Source organism: Haliotis cracherodii, unplaced genomic scaffold (genome assembly GCF_022045235.1).
Source record: "Haliotis cracherodii isolate W230 unplaced genomic scaffold, xgHalCrac1.p SCAF_6, whole genome shotgun sequence".
Classification (NCBI taxonomy): Eukaryota; Metazoa; Mollusca; class Gastropoda; order Lepetellida; family Haliotidae; genus Haliotis; species Haliotis cracherodii.
Window position 1 is genome coordinate 40,564,529 of NW_027266319.1, and position 25,755 is coordinate 40,590,283.

Below are 25,755 nucleotides of genomic sequence, written 5' to 3' on the forward strand. Positions count from 1 at the left end.
GAGAAAACGCCAAATATGAACCACTGCTTGCTATATATACCAGACGCCATCGCCCGATCACACGCATTGAAGGCAGGGACAGACGGGTGATACCACTAATTACACCTTAAAGCAATACACTGATGACCAGGGGAATGACGACAACCACAGGCCGTAGGGTTCTGCTGTGTGATAATGACGGCATAAAGCTTTAACATAAGTACTTGTTGCGTGATATGTAATTAGGATCCCTAAAAAAGAAGGGTATATTCTGTTTTGAGCACACGAAGACGTATTTGCACTGTACATTAACATTTATTTTGAAATTTATGTTTTAATTGCATCGAAGGTGTAAAACGTCAGGAAATAGAGATTGAGTGTTCTCTGGTGTTGACACTATATATTTTATTCAAGCTACAGACTACTGAGTTACCTCAGTCATTCTGCCTCTCTCATCATCTTTGATCATACGTAGTTTTTCAATTAACAGAGACTATAAAATCAACGTTTGAAGTCTGAATTTTCTCATAAACTTAGATTTATCTTATGAGTTACTTGGACAACGTATATATATAGAATTTTCTAAGAGTCAATCATTCCCACACCTTCCATGTTTAGTGAAAATGTTCAAGTTTACCACCACATCAACAATCTTTCAGTTCATAGCGACGACATTGTATAGTATATTTCACTATTGGTAATAATGTACTTTAATATTTCTACATATTGTTGTATTTATATTCTATCGCAGAGGCTTCACCAGGTCACTATCACATCAGTATCAAGCATGGTATCTTCTCATATGCCACCGTTGTTTTTAGAGTAAAATAACCGATTTAATGTTTTGTATAACATTATCTATTGTAAACTCCATGGTTGGACCAAATAAGTTTCGTCAAATACTTAAATATTTTAAGAGGCACAGTTTGGTAGTGTGTTCAGGGTTGTCGTGCTGAATTCTTTACTAATTGCTGCTTAAATAAGTAAATAAAGAACAATATATGTACTATAACAAGTGTCAAACCTGGCATGTTCACTTCATTTCCCGCGTGAGAGTGGCCATACATGCACAAAGAAGAAGATTCGTATTCCAAGGTCACGCATTGTAAAGCATAGAAATTGCTTCGAGTAGATATGTACAATGCCCGGTCAGTATGACATATGACTGACTGACTGACTGATATAGAAGATTTAACGTGCGCTTTCCGACTGCAGCGTATTTCGCACACGGGCCTGGCCGGACCATTTAGTGTAATCCGAGAAGGGTGAAAGTTGTGTGTGCAACCCAAGAGGGGGCTTTTAGGGGTTGCTTATATTGATTTTTTGAAATTTTAAAATTTGGAATAAATGCCTAGATGGGTGGAGGAGGGAACTAAGGGAGCCGGGTGAGGTTGGTGTTTGTATGTTTATTGGATTTTGGATTGGTAGATTAACTAGTTTTTAGATGCGCTTAATTAGGTCTGTTTTGATTAGGAATACGCCTAGGGCCTTGAAGTTTTCTAGTATATTTTGAGGGTTTAGTATTTCATCTAGAGTAGGAACCTTATTTAGATTGAGGTTGGTTTGTAGTGTGGTTCTGTGTGTTTGGTAGTGGGTGCAGTGGATGAGTGCGTGTTCTGTGGTTTCGGGTTGTTTGCAGTGGGGGCAGTTGCCTGTGGTGTGTCTTTTAAGTTGTTTTAGGTGGTTATTTAGGTTTGTGTGTCGTTGGAGCTTTTAAGTATTTGGTTTATTAGTTTTTTGGTATTTTTGTTTTGGAGGGCTTGTAGTCCACTAAGGGAGTCGGTGAGAATTAGGATTTTTTTGTTTGTTTTTAGATTGTTGGTTATGCAGGGCTGAGGCCATGCCCATAAGTTCGACCGTGAATATAGATTGGTTGTTAGGGAGTCGGTAAGATTGTGTGGATATAACTGGTTGTGTGGTATGGACTCCGAAGCCTGTGTGGTTGGAGATCGGGTCTGAAGATCCGTCAGTGTATATGTGACACCGATTTGGCCAATTTTCGTGTATGTATGCAAGTGTGGTGGTTTTAGCTATGTTTGCGTCGGTTTGTTTATTTATTTTGTTAGCTAGCGTTGTGTCTATTTGGGGTATTTTGAGTTTAGGGGTGAAGATATTTGATTTTTTGCAGTTTTGTTTAAGATTTTGAGTTTGGTGTTCATTGAGGTAGTTAGTTATTCTTTGGGATATTGGGTGAGTAAGGGGTGTTTGCGAGCTAGAGCTTGGTTTCTTGGGCTAATGTTTTGGTTAATTAGGTTTTGGATGAGAGGGTTTGTTTGGGACGCGGCCCAGAAATTAAGGCTTAGATGTTTCCTGCGTAGATTTAGTGGCATTTCTCCTGTAAGGGCCTGAAGTGAGGTGTAAGAGGTGCCATGTTGGGTGCGTGTAATTAGTTTAAGGGCTTGGTATTGTATTGAGTCAAGTTTTTTAGATAGAGAGTTGTTTAGGGTATTGTATATGGCACAGCCGTAGTCTAGTTTTGATCTAATTAGTGTTGTATATAGTGAGAGGAGGGTATCTTTGGAGGCCCCCCAGTTAGAGCCGGTGAGACATCTTAATGTGTTAAGGTCTTTGCTGCATCTAGTTTTTAGGTTTTGGACGTGAGCCTCCCAGGTGAGGTGTTGATCGAAAATAAGTCCTAAGAATTTGGTTTGTTTTTGGAATTTGATTGTTTGGTTGTTTAGCTGGAGGATTGGGTAGGCAGGTTTCATGTTTTTATGTTTGAATACTACTCCTGTTGTTTTATCTGAGTTAAGGGAGAAGCCCCATTTGTCTGCCCATTGTTGTATTTTATTTAGAGATTTTTGGATTAAGTTTTCTGCCATTTTAATGCTTTTAGTGCGGATCCATAGGGCTCCGTCATCCGCGAATTTTGAAGTGTTTAGTTTAGGGGATAAGCCCTCGAATAGATCATTTATCATTATATTGAAGATGGTTGGGCTGAGGATGCTGCCCTGGGGAGTGCCATTTTCTAGGGGACACTAGTCCGATAGCGTATGGTCTATACCCACGGTAATTTTGCGATTGTTTAGGAAATCTTGGATGAAGTTTATTATTTGGCCTTTTAGTCCTATTTTTTTTAGTTTTTGTATTAGCCCGTGGTGCCATACCATATCGAAAGCTTTAGAGAAGTCGAGGAATATGCCTATGATGTATTGCTTGTTTAGCTGTCCTGTTTTTATATCCTGTTCTAGTCGGGCAAGGTTATCGAGAGTTGATCGGCCAGGAGTGAAGCCGCTTTGGTCGGGGTTTATGATGTTGTTTTGGTCTAGGTAGTGCTGTAGCCTATTTTTAGTCATAAGTTCCATTATTTTGCAGAGATTTGAAGTTAGGGAGATGGGCCTATAGGAGTTTGCCTGATCTGCTGGTTTATTTGGTTTAGGTATTGGGATTACTAGAGCTTCCTTCCATGGGGATGGGACCTGTCCGTTTAGGTAGACTAGGTTGTATAGTTTAAGTAAAGTTTGGAGTAGTTTGGTAGGTAAGTGTTTCATTATTTAGTAAGAGGTGAGATCTTGGCCAGGGGCTGTTCCTTTTTTTCTATTGTTTAGTACGTGATTTAGTTCTTCTATGGTGTAAGGTTGATTTAATTCTAGGTTGTCTTGTCTGTTTTCTTTGGAGAATTTGGTTCCTTTATTTAGTTTAACTTGGAATTTCTTACTGAAGTTACTGTTGCTACTAACTTTAGAGAAGTGTTTGGCTAGGTTGTTGGCCTTTTGGGTGGGGTTAGTTGAGTTGTTTATATTGGGGCTTTTTTTTGTGCCGTTTGATGCCTCGGATGGCGTGAATTTTGCGCCACACCTTCTTAGCGTCGGTGTGGTGGTTTAGCTCCTCACATAATTTTTTCCAGTTTTTGGTTTTTGCAGTTTTAACTAGGTTTAGGACTTGGTGGTTAAGTTCATGAGCTGTTTTGAGATGAGAGGGGTCTCGTTTAGCTCTGTTGAAAGCTGATTTGCGTTTTAGTCTAGTTAGCTCTATTTCCTCATTCCACCAAGGGACGGTGGGTTTTCCTGGGTTGGATGATTTGAAGGGGATTGCGGATTTGGCTGCGTTGATTATGAAGTTAGTTAGGTTTTGACAGAATGTTTCGGGGTCTGTTGTTTCTAAATCGTTTAGATTAGCTTCGTTGCATAATTCTTGTAATTGGTCCCAGTTGGCGTTTTTGTACTGAAATTTAGGTTCCTGTTTAGCGGTTTGATTTGGTATTTTTATATTTCCAAGGGTTATATTTATGGGAAAGTGGTCGCTGCCTAGAGGTACTGGGTGGACGTCCCACATCAGACTTTGTGCTAAATCTGGCGTACATATTGATAAGTCAATAGCCGACATGGTGTGGTGGATTTTGTCGTATCTAGTTGGTTGGTTATTGTTTAATAGTATTAGGTCATTTTTTTCGATCCACTCTGATATTAGTTGTCCATGGTTGTCTAGTTTATCTGCAAAGCCCCAGGTAGGATGATGGGCATTGAAGTCTCCTAGGAAGATGGTTGATTTATTTCCTAATTGGTAAAGGATATCTAGGTCTGTATCTTTAATTGGTTTTTGTGTTGAGTGATAGATGTTAATGATTTTTAGTTTTTGGTTATTGATGGTGACTTGGATTCCATTAGCTTCTAGATTAGGAGTGTTTACTTTAACTTCCTCGTAGTTAATATCCTCTCTAACGTAGATGATTAGACCTCCTCCTGTTCTGCCTGGGATGGTTTTGGACCTGTCGGTTCTCACTGCGTTATAATTTGGTAGGTTGAATTTAGTTTTATGTGAGAATTTGGTTTCTTGAATACAAGCTACATGGGGACCTTCATCTATTTTGAATTTGGCTTTAAGTTCAGAACCATGGCCGGCGAGGCCATTGGCATATATGACATATGAGACATTAAAGTCTTTAAAATTATAAGGAAACGCTACAAGGCTGTTTATATTCAATACCGACAAGTTGTAATTAAAACATTACAGACAACCTCTCTATGAGCACGTGTTACTTGTCATAACACAGAAAGGGGCTTTTGTCGCCAAGCGCCCCGATTGGCAGTAGTGTAAGTAGAAGGTGTAATTATACACCCTTCATGCCAAGTTGGATACAAGTATCTGATACTCCATTGAGACATCTTAGCTGTCATTATTACGTCCTACGTAAAACGTCATCCTATATATGTAAGTTTGGAATGTCACGTCACAGCGCGCTCGACTTCATGATAAATTCGACTTGGCGCAAAATATGAGAAGAATGAATTGACGTTTTTGGTTTTATTTTGCCCTTATGTTTGTTTTAATCTGTTGTCACATGAAAAACAATATCCCGACGTTAACTTGATACGGATTATCTGCTCTGCTTTAGTGTATTATTGTTTCAAATCTCCAACCTAAGATGGCGATATATAAGTTCGTTCGTGTTCATTCAAATTCCGCTTCGGTAAAGCTGCAGGGAAACAAGGTAGTCAATCTTAGATTCGAACCTTTTATTAGCCAATCAGAATCGAGTATCCACTAAAATAATGATAGAATACATAATATAGATATAAAGATCTCTTTGTTAATCTCATATCTGATCTGTTATAAAGACGTTATACAAAATCAAATAATCTCTCATGTATGTAAGTGTAAGTTTCTTTGAAGAACCTTACGTTGTAAGGGTTTTAACTTTTCTTATGAGTTTTTTTTATTATTTTAGAATTGAAACCCATCATTCCCATCTGAGATATTTGATCTTTTTTCACTTACAAATTTTATCAACTATTTCCGAGTCATTCGGAACAGTGTCAGTTTTTTATCGCTCGTATCACTACAACACAGATTCTATTGGGCCAATAAACAGAATCGTCTATTAACGTAAACTATGTTATCTTTCCAATATCTTGCCCTGAGTTTTGTCTCTCCCAATGTGTCCACCAATAGCCCTGGCCTCTGTAGAGCTGTCACACCCTTCATGGCACATCTTCCCGATCCGTATCCGCTCTGCGTGGTCGGTGGCAACTCTCACGTCGCGAACTGAAAGTAGAAGACACTGTGGTTAACTCTACTTTATTCTTTCTCATGACAGATTTTAGTGTACAGAGCCAGTCATGTGTTTGGGAGAGAACATATAGCACTGCATAGCATATAAAAACATAAATTGTTGAATATACTGATTTGTAAAGATATGATTTCTGAATCGAGTTTCGTAAAATCAGTATGCCACGCATGAGAGTGTAATAATTCTTAACTATCTATCATTTAAAAGCTATATTGTGGGGAATGAGCTACATATAGAGAGCCGCTGTCTTTCAACAAATGGGTAATGGAGTCAAAAGTGGCAAGATCTGACGTCATCATATACTGTGACGTCACCCCCATATCATGCCTAAATGCGGTGACCATGACGTCTACAACACTATACACGTCTGAAAAAAACAACAATTTGTTTTTAAAATCGGAGCGGATGCAGCGAATCCGACGAAGAAGTTATTAATTTTGTGTCCTTTAGCATTGAATACAGCATATAAGAAGTTATCGACCTCACGCCAAATGTCGAATGTAAGATATGGGTAGGTAACTCCGTATCATTACAACTATCCCAACAACTAACGCAAAACTTGTAGAAAAGTTGTGACGAGTTTCTAGCCATCTTCTGCTTGTAAAGCATCTCCGAATTTAGGATCTCGAAGTAAGAAGCCTTCCTTCTGAAGTTTGCCTTCTGTCCTCTGATACCTGGATATGTTTGGGTGGAGAGGAACGGATCTCATCGAAATCATACTTCGTCTTATCAAAATCTATTTTTCATATCGACGCAATACGCGTTCAAAGTTCTGTGTCGTCTTATACATCAGTATCTCTATATTTCTCATGATATCCGAGAATTTAATCTTTACAAAGCTGTTTTTCAACATTTCAAGTCATTATGAGAATTTCCTGCTCAAAATCTAGTCAATTAATAGTCAAGGGTTGAGATTTAAAGAAGAGAGCGAATGTTTGTGAGATTATGACTACCATTTGTTAGATTTGTCAAACAGACGACCCACTCACACTTCCTTTTAAAATCATGGACACGCATCTGTATTATTTGACCCCTTCCCCTCAGTTAAAACAAATTCCCCAAATACTCGGTAAAATTTGATTCACAAATAACAAATACCACATTATACAAATTATTATAAAATTCGCCTGGAAGGTAAATATATCTGATTTTATTTACTCACAGTTTATAATGCCCAGCTAGCGAGATTTAGTGTTTTGTAACTGGCGAGTTGCTGCATTTAAAACAATAGATAAGTTTAATAAAACTCATAATATATTTTAAATTTACAAGACGTTTAGTTTTCGTGTATAAAGAGATATAAGTGTATCAACCACCTACTCCCCAATAAAACAATGACCGCGCCGACTTCGTACACAAAGAAATCATTTCTGAACACAAAGCACACTTAAACTTTACTTTAAGTTAACTTGACAATAAAAATAACCCCAAAAAGGAAACTGATTAACATATCACTTTAGGTATAGTAGTTATTTTCATATGTTTTAAACAATATAGATTTTCATTAATTTTGTTACATTATGATTGTGCATGCATATCAACAATTTACATGAAGAAATAAGATTGCCAAAAAGTTCCTAGTGCCGATATAATTATCTTTCTACAAAATATTACAAACATTACAATCAAACATCAGGTGCAGTATTATTTGAAATACAAAGTTAGTAACTCAAACAGAATATTGAATACAAATCTTTTCTAAGTTAAACAAATATTGCAGTAAATTAAAGCGTCAATACCAGCCATTGTGTCAGAAAATAAAGTTGCTGATGTGTATTTAAAAAGTCTAAACGAAATTACTTGATAATGTCCTTCAAATTCAAATTTATCAATCATCGAAAATACTGTGCTGTATCATCTAAAAAATATTATGTGTGTACGACATTCACAGATTGTTGCACAATTAGTGTCAAAACATTTGTATTCTTCAAAACAAATGGGGGATTCATTTGAGTCTGGGGAGTTATCTGAGCCTGCGACTGGGGAGTCGTTTGAGCCTGGGGAGTTATCTGAGTCTACGACTGGGGAGTCGTTTGAGCCTGGGGAGTTATCTGAGTCTACGACTGGGGAGTCGTTTGAGCCTGGGGAGTTATCTGAGTCTACGACTGGGGAGTCGTTTGAGCATGGGGAGTTATCTGAGTCTACGACGGGGAGTCATTTGAGTCTGGGGAGTTATCTGAGTCTACGACTGGGGAGTCATTTGAGTCTGGGGAGTTATCTGAGTCTACGACTGGGGAGTCATTTGAGCCTGGGGAGTTATCTGAGTCTACGATTGGGGAGTCGTTTGAGCATGGGGAGTTATCTGAGTCTACGACGGGGGAGTCGTTTGAGTCTGGGGAGTTATCTGAGTCTACGACGGGGGGAGTCATTTGAGTCTGGGGAGTTATCTGAGTCTACGACGGGGAGTCATTTGAGTCTGGGGAGTTATCTGAGTCTACGACGGGGGGAGTCATTTGAGTCTGGGGAGTTATCTGAGTCTACGACGGGGAGTCATTTGAGTCTGGGGAGTTATCTGAGTCTACGACTGGGGAGTCATTTGAGTCTGGGGAGTTATCTGAGTCTACGACGGGGGGAGTCATTTGAGTCTGGGGAGTTATCTGAGTCTACGACTGGGGAGTCGTTTGAGCATGGGGAGTTATCTGAGTCTACGACGGGGGAGTCGTTTGAGTCTGGGGAGTTATCTGAGTCTACGACGGGGGGAGTCATTTGAGTCTGGGGAGTTATCTGAGTCTACGACGGGGAGTCATTTGAGTCTGGGGAGTTATCTGAGTCTACGACTGGGGAGTCATTTGAGTCTGGGGAGTTATCTGAGTCTACGACGGGGGGAGTCATTTGAGTCTGGGGAGTTATCTGAGTCTACGACTGGGGAGTCGTTTGAGTCTGGGGAGTTATCTGAGTCTACGACGGGGGAGTCGTTTGAGTCTGGGGAGTTATCTGAGTCTACGACGGGGAGTCGTTTGAGCTTCCTACTTTGGACATGTGGTGGTAGGATCCACGGTGTTCTATGTTTGGTATTGGAGGATCCATCATGTTCTATGTTAGGGGTTGATAGGATCCATCATGTTCTATGTTTGGTATTGGTAGGATTCATCATGTTCTATATTTGGTATGGTAGGATCCATACTGCTCTGTGTTTGGTATTGGTAGGACCAACGTTATTCTATATTTGGTTTTGGTAGAATCCACCATGTTTTATGTTTGGTATTGAAGGATCAACCATATTCTATGTTTGGTACTGATAGAATCCACAATGTTCTATATTTGTTACTGATAGGATTCACGGTGTTCTATGACATAAAAACCCGCTCTTTTTAAAACTGATGATGAAATAATTCATGAAGTTTACAATCATGAAGTGGTAAAGTCAAACAAAAACGTATTCTGAAATGACGATAGTTACCTTTTGATGTGCAATCTGAGCATTCCATTTGAATAAAATCAATATTCGATTATTCAACACTTGTGTTATAATCCTGTTGGTCCATATGCATGGAGAGTATCATTGGCTTAACAAGGCTTCGCTTCCAGGGGGCACGGGTGGCCCAGTCGTCTAAGGCGACGCGATTCGCTGTGTAGATTGTGGGTTCGAATCCCGGTTCGCCTCGAATATGTTTCTAGGTTTGTCAGCACCATACCCTTGCACGTGGGTTTCAACAAAGTAGCAAATATCAGAGACCTGCATCACTTCGGGCTTTCCTCCCACATTAAGCTGACACGCCGCGATATAACTGTTAAAAGCGGCGTTGAACCCAACTCACTCACTCTTTCGCTTCCGGAAAGGAAAAAAACGTTGTCTTATTTCTTGGCTGATGCTCGACAATTTACATTATTGTACACCCGCATTAAGGGTACAGATGAAGGAATGAATGAGTGAGTGTTTTGCGCCACAATTAACAGTATTCCAGTTACTAGTATCACGGCGTGTCAGCCTCGTAAGTGTGTCACTTGTGCCTAATCCATTTGGTTTTCCGACATAAAATATGTTTAAATCAAAACCGCCGCTGGTAGTTTAATTTGTGAAAAATAGCAGGACATTCAGCTGTCGGGGCTATGGGTCAGTGGGTGATTGACGATTTGTGATGGCGCCAGCAGGGGTAGGAGACGACACGCTTTCCAAATTATTTCTCAACCTTGTCTAATGCTAATTCAACAAGAGACACAGTGACACATAGTTTTTGATAGAGGCTACTTGTTATAATATATTGTTGATTAAAATATGTAAAACTATGTATCTCTGGCTGTCTTGTCATCCCTTCATTCAGTAAAGTGGACTGTTCCAACTACCCACATTACCTAATTATAAATCTCATCCAGGCATGGCATACCCACATCACCTAATTGTATTGTGGTACTGTGGGGAGAAATTAGTCGATCTGGGAGGACACCGTTATATCATCTAACATGTCCAACTCTGCTCTTAAGTAAACAAGAACCTAATCAGTGAGGTGTCCTTTATCATCCATATTTGACTGCTTATAAAAATCTTATATCTCTCCTCACAGCTGGTTATTATATATTTTTGCTGCTGAATATTCGAAACAGAGTGATTGAGTTGGTACAACACATGTATACGGTTCCATTTTAAATGACTGCAGCGCTCCATTATGAAAACAAGTTGTTTTAACGCCGCTCTCAGCAGCATTCCAGTGATATATGACGGCGGTCTGTTGTATATGAAATAAATGCAAATTGAATCTTGAATCTTGAAAGTTGCAGCTTTTCCGCAAATCAGTATCACATGCAGTATACAGTATATAAACTGCAATTTACTGTATACAACATGCAGTATACAGTGTGTCGCGAGCTCCGCGCTGGGCTGGAGCACACATTTCCTGCCCCTCTCCCTTCTGCAAACACCTCATGATCGGGGTGTAATGAGGTCACAGGTCAGGCGTGCACTCGTCAGTTGTCTGATACGGTCAAGAGTAAGATCTTCCGGACTATCACTGCACTAGAGGAATGTGGATTGTTGATGAGGTACAACGTGTTTGAAACTGGGAGTTGAACACAAACACTTTTAGAGAAGAGCTCACCATAAAACGTTATGGACTCGCGGACGGACTTGTGTTTTCAATTCAAGACGTACATGTATCAAGTTGAACTTCTACGACAGATATAACTTGGTTACCGCTTCCTAACTGTAACATTAACAGAACATTACGCCTTTTATACATATTTGTGATGGGGCGACAATGCGACAACGAGACATATTTTGACATTGAAAAATGTCGCGTTATGGCATTGTCGCCCTTTTGTAAAATATAGAAAAAGATTATTCAAAGAGCGACAATGCGACAACGCGACAATGCGACAAATGGCCAAAATATCGCGTTGTCGAATTGTCGCGCTTTGGTTAATTTCGACACATTTTTGCTTGTTTTTGTAAAGGCGTCAATGCGGCCATACGACAACACGACAATGTCTCTTCCAAGATTCCATAGTGATCCGTGCAAATAAAACTGAGTTATGAAATAGAAGTTTAACATGCCAGTTAAAAGATGAAGTGTAAAAATGCGCTGATGAGTTCATCTGCAAGCCGAGTCTATACGCTGTGATGAACAATAATGCTCTGAGCCAATACATTTTGTCAAATGTATGACATGTATTACCCGTAGGAACATATAACCCCCAGCCGAGAGATGCTACCAATAACGGATGGGTGCAAGACAGTTAATTAACACGTAGATATTTGTCTTAGTCCGGCAGAGAAATGAATATTTTCCCACAACCCAGAATTAGGGGATAAAGTTTTTTTTATTGCTGGATTTGTTTAATGATGTACTTTAGATTATGAAACTGACTGATGACACTCTGTCATCTTTGGGCATTTTGAAATATTCAAGATGGCCGACAAGATGGCCGCCAAAACATGAAAATATCGCTTCCTTGCTAACAGTATGGAATATGATACCACTTTTGGAGCAAATCACTAATATTTTGATTTCAACTAATTAGAATATGGTATTCTAAATGAACTGGTATCATTTAAAACATAATTTGATTCTTAAATAAGCAAGATAACTGGCAAAATGCCTGTCGAAACATTATAAAGTCAACAAGCACGGCATTCTTTTTAAGGATAATTCTGAACTTTCAAAAATGAATATTGGCTCAAGGTTTTCTTCACATACATACAATCATCATCAACAACATGGTTAGTGAGTTGGTTGAAGCAGACACTGGAGCTACAACGTAATAGGAGAAGGCCTCGTAAGTGTGTCACTTGTGCCTAATCCATTTGGTTTTCCGAAATCAAATATGTTTAAATCAATACCGCAGCTGGTAGTTTAATTTGTGAAAAATAGCAGTTGTCGGGGCTATGGGTCAGTGGGTGATTGACGATTTGCGATGGCGCCAGCTGGGGTAGGAGACGACACACTTTCCAAATTATTTCTCAACCTTATCTGATGCTAATTCAACAAGAAACACAGAGACACATAGTTTTTGATAGAGGCTACTTGTTATACTATATTGTTGATTAAAATATGTAAAACTATGTATCTCTGGCTGTATTGTCATCCCTTCAATCAGTAAAGTGGACTATTCCAACTACACACATTACCTAATTATAAATCTCATCCAGGCATGGCATACCCACATCACCTAATTGTATTTTGGTACCTTGTGGGGAGAAATTAGTCGATCTGGGAGGACACCGTTATATCATCTAACATGTCCAACTCTGCTCTTAAGTAAACAAGAACCTAATCAGTGAGGGGTCCTTTATCATCCATATTTGACTGCTTATAAAAATCTTATATCTCTCCTCACAGCTGGTTATCATATTTTTGCTGCTGAATATTCGAAACAGAGTGATTGAGTTGGTACAACACATGTATACGGTTCCATTTTAAATGACTGCAGCGCTCCATTATGAAAACAAGTTGTTTTAACGCCGCTCTCAGCAGCATTCCAGTGATATATGACGGCAGCCTGTTGTATATGAAATAAATGCAAATTGAATCTTGAATCTTGAAAGTTGCAGCTTTTCCGCAAATCAGTATGACATGCAGTATACAGTATATCAACTGCAATTTACTGTATACAACATGCAGTATACAGTGTGTCGCGAGCTCCGCGCTGGGCTGGAGCACACATTTCCTGCCCCTCTCCCTTCGGCAAACACCTCATGGGGGGTGTAATGAGGTCACAGGTCAGGCGTGCACTCGTCAGTTGTCTGATACGGTCAAGAGTAAGATCTTCCGGACTATCACAGCACTAGAGGAATGTGGATTGTTGATGAGGTACAACGTGTTTGAAACTGGGAGTTGAACACAAACACTTATAGAGAAGAGCTCACCATAAAACGTTATGGACTCGCGGACGGACTTGTGTTTTCAGTTCAAGACGTACATGTATCAAGTTGAACTTCTACGACAGCTATAACTTGGTTACTGCTTCCTAACTGTAACATTAACTGAACATTACGCCTTTTATACATATTTGTGATGGGGCGACAATGCGACAGCGAGACATATTTTGACATTGAAAAATGTCGCGTTACGGCATTGTCGCCCTTGTGTAAAATATAGAAAAAGATTATTCAAAGAGCGACAATGCGACAACGCGACAATGCGACAAATTGCCAAAATATCGCGTTGTCGAATTGTCGTGCTTTGGTTAATTTCGACACATTTTGCTTGTTTTTGTAAAGGCGTCAATGCGGCAATACGACAACGCGACAATGTCCCTTCCAAGATTCCATAGTGATCCGTGCAAATAAAACTGAGTTATGAAATAGAAGTTTAACATGCCAGTTAAAAGATAAAGTGTAAAAATGCGCTGATGAGTTCATCTGCATGCCGAGTCTATACGCTGTGATGAACAATAATGCTCTGAGCCAATACATTTTGTCAAATGTATGACATGTATTACCTGTAGGAACATATATTTATACTCGTCCATATTTTTGACGGACAATATAATATACATGCTCGGTAATAGTGAGGACGGGCATCATTGTGTGTTTCCGTGCTCACCTTTCGCGAACACCCGTTGGATGGCCTGAACCACTTCGGATTTTTATCCCACATCAGTCTGATACACCGTGATATAACTAAAATACTGTTCAAAGTGGTGTTTAATGCGATCACCGTAGTGTGTTACTGCAACTGTCCAAATTTTGTGTAGTGATATTATGTAATATGTAAAATAAAGCATATTCAATTATCCAATTGATTTGATTAGAATATACTTGCGTCAGTGTATTTTATTAACGCCCAAAACCGTATTTGTTAAACACATATAATAACAGATCATATAAACGCATGGTGCCTTGACTTACTATTAGCTTTAATAGGCCATTCCGGAATCTCTAGGATGGGTATCCTTGAACGGCATGCAACCAAACTGTATGACTTATCCCAGAGTATGCTAAGACGCTACGTTCAAAATTAAATTGTCTAAATGATGAAAAAAACCGCTTCTGTATGAATTCTTACTTGGGAATTCCCAGGGTTTTCCCCAGGAATGTGGAAGTAGTCAGTGTTTACGTAATTTCAAGAATACATTCACCTGATAAACGTCATGTGACCCACCTCTCGTCCCACGGAAAAGCCGTATATCGTGTAAACTTCACATTACAAAATTAGTTACTGTTATAACCAAATGAAACACAACCCATTATCCGATAGAGGTAACTGTTCATAGCGGAGGGATATGTTATCTCAATAAACTTGGTAGCATGGTTTGGTTTGACTTCTTGGCACGTGTCTGAATTCCATTAACATGTTACATATCCTAAAACTGACTTATCAGCAATTTTTTAGTCGTTTTTCCGTCCAATGACCATATACGGAAAAAAACGTCGTTTTCGTGTTTGCAGTGCATGCTGAGATGTCAAGTTCAAGCTTTGAGGCAGCCATTGAAAGGGACCAGTCATTAATTGTTCCATTCTTTTTTTCCAAAAAAGTTGGCCCAATCTTTTTTGGCCCAGTTTGTTTTGGCATGAATTTCTTAAAAGTATTTAACACAATTTAACATAACCATGTGTATAACAGACATAATAGGTTTGGCTTTATTTGCACCTCTTTTGAGGTTACTATTATTTTTATTTATCTTTATTGTTTTTTATAATTTCATTTCAAAATGCAGTGGGAATTTATCTTATTTTGTAACTATAGAACATTAACAATCGTTAGAAAATCCACAAGCATCCCAGTTGACACTGAATAATATAATAACAAATGTATATATAACGATATATACTGATTTGGGGTTTTTCATAGACAATATTGCCTATTATTTTGATTAATTACATTTCCAAATGAAACTATTTCATTAAGAATAACATATTCTAATATGTTGATGGCAAAACAATAGTGATATGCACCAAAAGTAGTCCCATATTCCATACAATTAGCACGGAAGAGATATTTTCATGTTTTAGCGGCCATCTTGGCGGCCATCTTGAATATTTTAAAATGCACAAAGATGACAGAGTGTCATCAGTCAATTTCATAACCTAGAATGTGTACTTAAACAAATCCAGCAATAAAAAAAACTTTATCCCCCAATTCTTGGATTTTGTCCTCTCTGCCGGACTATCTGGGTCTAGAATCCTACGGCCCGGAGAGCGGAAGGTCGGGGGTTCGATCCAAGGCCGCGTCATGCCAAAAGACCTTAAAAGATGATACTTGTTGTAACTCTTGCTGGCACTCGGCATTAAGGGGCTTAAACAAGGACTGGTCGGCTGGGAGTCAGTATACTGTGTCTGAGTGGGGTATTCATGTTAAACTGAGGCATGGTATCTCAGTGGGCAAGCACTATAAAAGAGGCATTAGTCCGGACTAGTACAAGCAGCCACACACACGCACGCATGCACAATATATCACATTGGTCTGTAAATAATCGATTCTTGACCAGACAGTCCAGTAATTGACATCATGAGCATCGATCCACACAATTTGGATACGATATTCATCAACCAAGTCGGCGAGCCTGACTACCCGATCCCGTTAGTCCCTCTTACACCTTGGTGAAATCCTTGAGCACGGGTGTAGTAGTAGAGACAAACTAGTAATGTCGGATTCGAACTCACGTTCTAGGGATCCTTGGACAGAGAGATTAAGCGCTTTGGGCGAAATGTAGGTGGGTGTATGATCTATTGTGTATAACCATTATTCAAAACGACGCTCAGAGGGTTGGACCGTGCACCTATGTATACATCGTAAGGGATTGGTAGGGTATGATATGATATAAACACAAGACATGTAGACAATAATAGTACAGTGTATTTCTTCCACAGCAACATATCCAGATATCACAAAAGTATAAAAATGTCAGTAATTAACGAGACAACACAAATATAAAATTGAAAATGATAAAAATTTACAGTCCAAATATGTGAAAGATTCTGTAGATACATAGTTACAAAGTGTTAGCGTTACAACAACATATGCCTTGACAAGAATGCTTTACAACATGTCCTTGGACAAACAGGCGTTGCAGCATGTCCGTGATCAAGTAGGCGTTACAGCACGCCCTTGGACAAACAGGTGTTAGAGCACGTCCTTGGACAAACAGGCGTTACAGCACGTCCTTGAACAAACAGGTGTTAGTGTATGTCCTTGAACAAGAAGTCGTAACATCACGCCCTTCAGCAAGCAGTCGTAACACCACGTCCTTGAACAAACAGGTGTTACAGCATATCCTTGGACAAACTGGCTTTACATCATGTCCTTAATTAACAAACACATCGTTCAAAGATACAAAAAGCACAACACCCTGTACATGACCTGGGCGTAACCTTCATTGATTTAAAGGAATAGGCCTTGTGTAACAATGTTACAATGTAACTGTGTTCAGCATTATATCATGTCATACACACAAACTAGACGACAGCAAAGACGTAAACCTTGAACCTTGCGTAGAGGTGAAGGTCAGCCCCAGGGCAAGGAATAACTTACTCTCCTTTTTCATCAGTCGGGCAAATAATTTGAAGACAAGGTGATATTGATTTGGAAAAAAGCCCGAAAGTGATACGGTCTTATACATCTTTCACTTTGGAAATAACATCGAATACGGGTATGATGTTTGAAACCAGAACCACGGATCCTTGCACGTCTAAGGCACGCAACTCTTCACAGTGCTTTAGACAACCTGTTACTCTTTCAATGTCGTAGTTGGACAACATAAAATCCCACATCCACGAAAAGATAAAATAATTATTAATCGAGATGTGCAGGTGATAGATTACGGTGTACCATGAACTGACTAAAACACGAGCTTGTGTACATTACAGTAACTACGATTCAATGTGCAACATACGTTCGTGTACGACAATTATACATGTCACAGGGCGTTGTGTAATGCCTTCAGCACACAGTGACAACATCCCATCATCAAGATTGTTCCACTAATTTCACCAAGCAATAATTTTGAATACTCGTCAAAAGGTACAGCGACAAGAATGTCCATGTTATTAAATCAATTTAACAGTACCTAATATGACAAATGTATCATTCCAATCTAACGATACCTTTTATTAAATTAATTTAATAATTTACGAAATATCGCATCGTGTTTTATATATGTATGTTGAAACTGGGAAGCAATTAATTTCTGTATTTAAAGGACACAAATCATACGGCACTGTTTCCACAGGATGAGTGAGTGAGTGAGTGAGTGAGTATGGTTTTACGCCGCTTTTAGCAATATTCCAGCAATATCACGGCGCGGGACACCAGAAATGGGCTTCACACATTGTACCCATGTCGGGAATCGAACCCGGGTCATCGGCGTGACGATCCACAGGATGAAGACGATAAGTTCAGACAGTACTATTCCACACAATCAAATACACATGACCCAGAGACGTAAATGTCAGGATATGAATAACGATATTGTACATTTAGTATGAAAACACTGCACTATATAGACCCGCAATCTTCCATATCATGAAATCTTCGGTCACGTGGTACCTTTCCCGTCCTGAACTCGGAAAGCATGATAAACACGTGACTCCGTTTCCTGTGTGTGTATTTTGTACCTATTGCTGAGAATTTGTACTCAAACAATTATATTGTCCTAGATGTTTGAACTATGTCTAAAATATATCAAAGGTTACGCAAGGTGAAGGTCATTTAAACGTGCCATCAATCTGTGTTTGACCAGTTTGTCATTTGAAATATTGCAAATTAAACAACATTTAACTAGAAGTAAATATATGTTTTATAAACCTTACATGAAACATAGGACATGTTTAGTATGACTTTCATATCACAATTAGAATATTCCTATCCACATATCGGTGGTGTAGAATAATAATTCACAAGTGATGATCTGACGAAACGCTTCAACATGTTCCATTTAAATATCCTTTAAACCTTAGTACCCAAAGGTCTTTGGTCACAGATGATAGCTCATAAAACCTGCGTTCACCAATAGACTCACCAAGTCAGTGGGGTTGAGTGATATTCGCTTAACGCCGCAGTGAGTGAGTGAGTATGGTTTTACGCCGCTTTTAGCAATATTCCAGCAATATCACGGCGGAGGACACCGGAAATGGGCTTCACACATTGTACCCATGTAGGGAATCGAACCCGGGTATTCAGCGTGACGAGCGAACGCTTTAACCACGAGGGTACCCGACCGCCCCTGACGCTGCAGTGAACAGTATTCCAGTTATACCACTGCGTGTCAGCTTGTGGGAGGAAAACTCGAAGTGCCGTTTACTTGGGGAAACCCACGTGCATGGGTACGGTGCTGACAAACCTTGAACGATAATCAGGGCGAATCCGGGAGTCGAACCCACCAGCACCACGTCAGTGGTACACACTACGGTTGATTACATTTAATTGGTGATGATACAATTCAAAGATACCCAGGAAATGATACCACTTCTCTGAGACATCCACCCTGAGACAATTGTCTCACGTTGTTTCAGTGTCATGGTAACGTAGAGAACGCTGATGTGGCGCAAACCGTCTCTGACGAACAGTGTGACGTCACAAAGCTATGGTTCCAGGACAGTTCGTTTACTTGGTAGGGCCATTTGATAATGCTGTCATTTCACTCTCAATGACTGAAACCACGACACCGAGAGCTTTCTCCCACGACTCTTTGGTCAGGTCCGTGCACTTGTCCCCCAGACCTTCCTGCAGGAATCTGATGAAGGTCTCGAACAAATCCTGAAATGAAAAAAACCACTATCAGACATTTAACTTGTGTTAACACAATCAGTGAGTGGGCGAGTTTAACTCCGTTGTGAACATATCACGGCGTGTCATCATGATACAGGAGGAAAGTGTTGCAGGTCTCAGACGTTTCCCACCCGCATGGTGCTGGCGAACCAAGAATCAGGGAGCATCTGGAATTGGAAACCTCGATCATAGGATCCTGTCGCCGCAAGGAAGGGACGCAACAGAGACAATTACGTTACCTCTTTGCTGACGCAAATAATAATTTCCAATGGAAAAAAATCAACAAATTTGCAAATATGCATGTGCAGAGACGGAGAACATTAGCAGTGTATAGGGCCCTCTGGTGTCAGAATGGCTCGTTGCTAGGGATGAATACGTTAACCCCTTATGTCTCAAAACTTTTGGAATAACGTATTGCATCCGACCTTTGCACTGCTCTCTTAAAAAATTCAAATATATCAATTAAAACCCGAACGCGCGAAGTAGCGTAAGCGAGTGAGTGGGACAACCTGTGACGTCACAGATCTGGCCTACCTTGTACTGTTGGATCCTGATGTTTCGTCCAAAATGACTCTGGGCGTTTTTCTTGAGGATGTCAATGAGGCATTCGGGATCATCCAAGTTATCCACAACCGAGGTCAGCGCATGCATCACCGTCGAAGCGTGCGCACGCATTTTTGGGTTATCACCAAGTTCTTCCGGTTTCTTGTCCTTGAATGCTTCAAAGAAGGCTTTGTCTTCGGGGTAATCCTGGAAAAACCTGAAAATGGATATAATTTTTAAAAGACAAATGTATAAAATTGTAAAAGTTAGTTAATTAAGTTCATAGGTGATGCTGGAAAAAACACCGCTGAATTGTTTATGATGTTTGTTTGTAGTTTAACGCCGCTATATATTCCAGCTATATGACGGCGGTCTGTAAATAATCGAGTCTGGACCAGTCAATCCAGTGATTGACATAACGAGCATCGATCCACGGAATTGGGATACAATGACATGCATCAGCCACGTCAGCGAGTCTGACAACCCGATCTCGATAGCAGCCTCTTTCGACAAGCAAAGTCGCCTTTTCATCAATCATAGCATGGTAGACCTATTCTACCCCGTATCTTCACGGGTCTGTTATTGATGTTACACGGTGAGTTTTGTCGCCGACAGCAGCATGTACTTATCATTTGTTTATGTGAGAGTGAGTGAGTGCGTCACATCGGCAGTATGTGGTTATGTGAGACCCTTCATATTGTTTTATAGATAGAACACATCTAAATGACAATAGTTGCGTGTCGCGATACATTTCTAACAATATGATATTTGTTTGTAAAGTATTGTTATATTGCAAACCATTTCAATACTTTTATTCAAAATAGTGCAAACCATTTCAATACTTATTTAACATTTCATTTATCTAAATACCTAACTGGTTCAATATGTTTCCAAATGCACCGAAAATCTATGCCCGTTTTCTGTTTAATATATTCAGCTAACATTCGGCGTATTCCGTCTTATCATAAGCCCCTCCGGACAGGACCCTTAATCTCTAGCGCTATCTATAAATTTCAATTAACACCTCCTTACGTCGCCGGATCTTACGTATATACATACATGTGGGACAATGACCTTGCCACATGTTACGTAATTCCTCGCTCTACAAAACCCGACCGACGTTGACAGTCAGAAACGTCACAAAAAAACACCCAACATAAACAATTCAACCAACCCTACCGAAAAGGCAAATAACCTAGCAAACCACTTCTCGGCCATAAGCAGCAACAATAACTTCAGCGAAAAATTCCAACAAAAACTTAAAGCAGAAACCAAACCTACTAAAGTACCAAATAATGATAACCTCGAAATAAACCAACCTTACTCAATGGAAGAACTCCAGTACGTACTCCAAAATAGGAAAAAGGGAACTGCCCCAGGACTAGACCTAACATCCTACCAAATAATCAAAAAACTCCCCCCCAACCTACTCCAGGCACTACTTAAACTATATAACCTAATCTATCAAAACGGACAGGTACCAACTCCCTGGAAACAGGCACTAGTCATCCCTATCCCTAAACCCGATAAACCAACTAACCAGGCAAATTCTTATAGACCAATATCCCTAACCTCAAACCTATGTAAAGTAATGGAATCTATGGCCAAAAATAGACTACAACACTACTTAACTCAAAATAACATCATAAACACAGATCAAAGCGGTTTCACTCCTGGCCGCTCAACCTTAGATAATCTCGCCCGACTAGAACAGGACATAAAGACGGGACAACTCAACAAACAATACACAACAGGCATCTTTCTGGATTTCTCCAAAGCATTCGACATGGTTTGGCACAACGGGCTAATACAAAAACTTAAAAAAATAGGACTAAAAGGACAAATAATAAACTACATTCAGGACTTTCTAAACGAACGTAAAATAACAGTGGGGATAGACCATACTCTATCGGACCAGTGTCCCCTAGAAAATGGCACTCCCCAGGGCAGTATCCTCAGCCCCACACTCTTTAATATAATGATAAACGATCTCTTCGAGGGCCTATCCCCTAAAGTAAACACATCCAAATTCGCGGATGATGGAGCCCTCTGGATCCGCACAAAAAGTATTAATATGGCCCAAAATTTACTCCAAAAATCTCTTAATAAAATACAACAATGGGCTGACAAATGGGGCTTCTCCCTTAACTCAGAAAAAACAACAGGAATAGTATTCAAACATAAAAACATGAAACCCGCCTCCCCAATTCTCCAGCTAAACAACCAAACAATCAAATTTCAAAAACAAACCAAATTCTTAGGACTTATCTTCGATCAACATCTCACCTGGGATGCTCACATCCAAAACCTAACAACTAAATGCAGTAAAGACCTAAACACCCTAAGATGCCTCACTGGCTCAAACTGGGGAGCCTCCAAAGATACCCTCCTCTCACTCTACATATCACTAATTAGATCAAAACTAGACTACGGCTGCGCCATATACAACACCCTAAACAACTCTCTATCTAAAAAACTTGACTCAATACAATATCAGGCTCTCAAACTAATTACACGCACCCAACATGGCACCTCCTACACTTCACTCCAGGCCTTAACAGGAGAAATGCCACTAAGTCTACGCAGGGAACAGCTAAGCTTAAATTTCTGGGCCGCATCCCAATCAAACCCTCTCATCCAAAACCTAATAAACCAAAATATCAGCCCCAAAAACCAAGCTCTAGCTCGTAAACACCCCTTACTTACCCCAATATCTCAAAGAATAACAAACTACCTAAATGAACACCAAATTAAAAATCTTAAACAAAACTGCAAACAATCAAATATCTTCACCCCTAAACTTAAAATACCCAAAATAGACACAACACTAGCTAGCCAAATAAATAAACAAACCGACCCAAACATAGCTAAAACCACCACACTAGCATACATACACGAAAATTGGCCAAATTGGTGTCACATTTACACGGACGGATCTTCAGATCCGACCTCCAAACACACAGGTTTCGGAGTCCATACCACACAACCAACTAAAACTACACAATCCTTCCGACTCCCAAACAACCAATCAATATTCACGGCAGAACTAATGGGCATGGCCTCAGCCCTCCATAGTCAAGAATCCAAAAACCACAATAAAATCCTAATACTTACCGACTCCCTAAGTGGACTGCAAGCCCTCAAAAACAAAAATACCAAAAACCGACCTAAATTAATAAATCTAATACTTAAAAGCTCCAACGACCTAACTAACGCAGGCAAACAAATAACTTTCTTGTGGATACCCGCCCACGTAGGAATATACGGTAATGAAAACGCCGATAAGGCAGCTAAACTATCCCTCAAAATCCCAGAAATAAGCTTAAACTTACCCATCTCAAAATCAGAAATTAAAAGTGTAAATAAGCAAAAAATCACCAAAAAATGGCATAACCTATATCTAAACTCAAATAGCCAAATCAAAAAAGTACTCAGCAAACCACTAACCAAACCAAAAATTCACCATCCATCAAAAAAAATCGACAGAGTAATCACTAAACTCCAAACAGGACACACCAACCTAAATAACCATCTAAAAAAAATAAAAAAACATACTACAGGTAACTGCCCACACTGCAAACAACTAGAAACCCCAGAACACGCACTCATCTACTGCACACACTACCTAACACATCGAACCGCATTACAAACCACCCTCAATCTAAACCAGGCTCTCACTCTAGAAGCAATACTAAACCCACAAAATAAACTAGAAAACTTCAAGGCCTTAGGCGTATTCTTAATCAAAACGGAACTAATAAAACGCATCTAAAAACACTATAATCCACCAAATCAAAATTACATAAACACACAAAAATCCACCATACCCAGCTCCCTTAGTTCTCCTCCCTTACCCCATCGGCATCTATTCCAAATCTCAAAATTCCCAAATTCTATATAAGCAACCCCTAAAGCCCCCTCTTGGGTTGCACACACCACTTTCGCCCCTTTCGGAAACACATTAAATGGCCTGGCCGGGCCCGTGTGCGAAATACGCATCAGTCGGAAAGCGCACGTTAAATCTACAAAGTAAGTAAGTAAGTGACAGTCAGAAGGTAAGTGACAGAGCGAGTCTCCACCCGGGAACATTGGCCACTCCGTCCCGGTGTGCGCTCTGTCCCGTTATAATCAACATGTGCCTTTTCGACTTATTCCAAACCATCAACAATAAACATGGCTGCTGTCGTCCTAAACTTGACCCCTGAGTTTTGTCATTCGTCATCACCCCGAGCTACTACCGAGGGCCAACACTGACGCCATTGGACAGCAGCATGAATATATTTTGTATCAGGCATAACATTGACAATAATTTAAATATAATAGTTATATTTCAAGTGATGAATATAACACCTGTATTAATAGTACTAGTTTTCAAAAGTGTAAATGAGCAGATATTAACAGAAATGATGATACATCTGCACAAGTTATGTATCATTAAGAAATGAAGCGAATGAACATTTCGCCAACAATGATGCCGTGATGCATGATGCCATCGGTGAGGAATCGTTCCAGTCTGGATATATATTGTAGCCATATCTTTACCTGAAGCCGCCTTCTAGAATGGAGACCCCCAGACAGGAAGCAAATGGAATGTCAAAGGCGGATCCAGCATTTTTAAAAGGGAGAGTCCAAAATGTCAAAATCCTCTCAGATAACTTTACTGCCTACAACATACTATATTTGGTTTTCAAAAGGTGGGGTTGGGACCCTCTGGATCCTCTCTGGATCCGCCTATTGATGTCGTACGGAATAGTGCTGAGTGCGGCGTAAACAACAAACAAACAAATATGAATGTCACCAGTGTACGTCTAACACTGAAATAAGGAGAACCGATACGGGCCGCTATCAAAGTATTTTACGCGCGCTTCAGTGTTCTTCATGTCGGCGACAAAATCTCACCGCCGAGACAGTTCGTAGTGATCGACACAGCCAGGAACGTCCGTACAATGCGTACTTTATCACGTTCACATGTCTAACATTCGCTTCGATAACTTTTGATAACAAATATTGATTGACAAATTCTATTTATAAGTCAACAAAAGATAATATTTAGATATATTACCGAGCGGTGATCACGTGTTTCTACATCACAAAGAGTAGTTCTAGACTTTGCGAATAAAAGCGATGCCATGTTACGTATCAACGACTTTGTAAACGACGCTATGAATTGGCTATTAATAATTGCTATATTTCTGTAATTAACGTTTGTTACTTTTTAGTATTTTATACCATACATTTCAATTTACAAACAAAATAAATCAATGGGTGCAGATTCAGATTACTCATTCACCCCCAACCCCCTCCCCACCCCTCCCCCAACCACTACACCCTGATACAGCACAGAGGGATAGCAGGGGTGCCGATCAGCCGTTTTTAAAGCTTACCAAGTATATAGATGTATAAAACAATCATTCGATTAAATAATACAATCATTCAATAAGAAGTTAGACGAAAAACATAATCTGGCATTAATGGATGTTAAATGCGCCCCCTTTCCCCAAAACGCTGTATCCGAGCTCGCGCGCACAATGCACACACAGACACAAGTCAAATGCGTTTGCATTCCTCAAAGTAAGATTCAACAGACTGCGTTTGGTTTCTGTGTAAAGTATATTATAGCAATTCTAGGTGAGTTCCATCACTGGAATACCTGGTGAAGTGAGCCGGGGTCTGCAACAAGGAGGCCAGTGTCGACCACAGGCAGACACAGCAGTAGTAAATACACAAGCTTGTTTAATGTCGGACACTTTCATGTAGCTTGCCTTCTTCAAGCCAGCCCGGGCAAACACTTGACCCTAGGAAACAGACTTTTTACATCTTGAGTTGTTACAGAAGTCAAGATGGTCAGTTTCACAAGGTGATGTTTTTTTCACAGATGCCATCATCTTTCGGATCAACGCGAGCTACTTAAGCTGGACAAATATGGCGCCGAGAGGCGTGATTTGTTCGTTTAAGAGGTTTCATACAAGCACTGTAGTCTCACGTTAGATCTTTGAGGTCACAACAAGTGGAGTGTGTGAGACGCTGTTGTTTTGTGCCACAGTCAGATCTATTCCGACTATATCACGACTATATGTAAAT

The 25,755-nt window shown here is 39.9% G+C and overlaps 2 protein-coding genes across 2 annotated transcripts in view; one reads left to right on the top strand and one right to left on the bottom strand.

Moving 5' to 3' along the window:
* The first annotated feature begins 1,961 nt into the window (after positions 1-1,961).
* LOC139444912 (mannose-1-phosphate guanylyltransferase catalytic subunit beta-like) overlaps positions 1,962-25,755 on the top strand; it is a 143,526-nt gene continuing 119,732 nt past the window's right edge. Inside the window, exon 1 of the mRNA XM_071225921.1 lies at positions 1,962-1,982. The gene's annotated coding sequence lies outside the window, so the exon portion shown is untranslated. The remainder of the gene's footprint in view (positions 1,983-25,755) is intronic.
* LOC139445030 (globin-like) overlaps positions 16,220-25,755 on the bottom strand; it is a 31,610-nt gene continuing 22,074 nt past the window's right edge. The window contains exons 3-4 of the mRNA XM_071226091.1: positions 19,666-19,891; positions 16,220-19,119 (exon numbers count right to left, since the gene is read on the bottom strand). Of these exons, the coding sequence (XP_071082192.1) occupies positions 18,967-19,119; positions 19,666-19,891 (379 nt within the window). The 3' untranslated portion in view covers positions 16,220-18,966. The remainder of the gene's footprint in view (positions 19,120-19,665; positions 19,892-25,755) is intronic.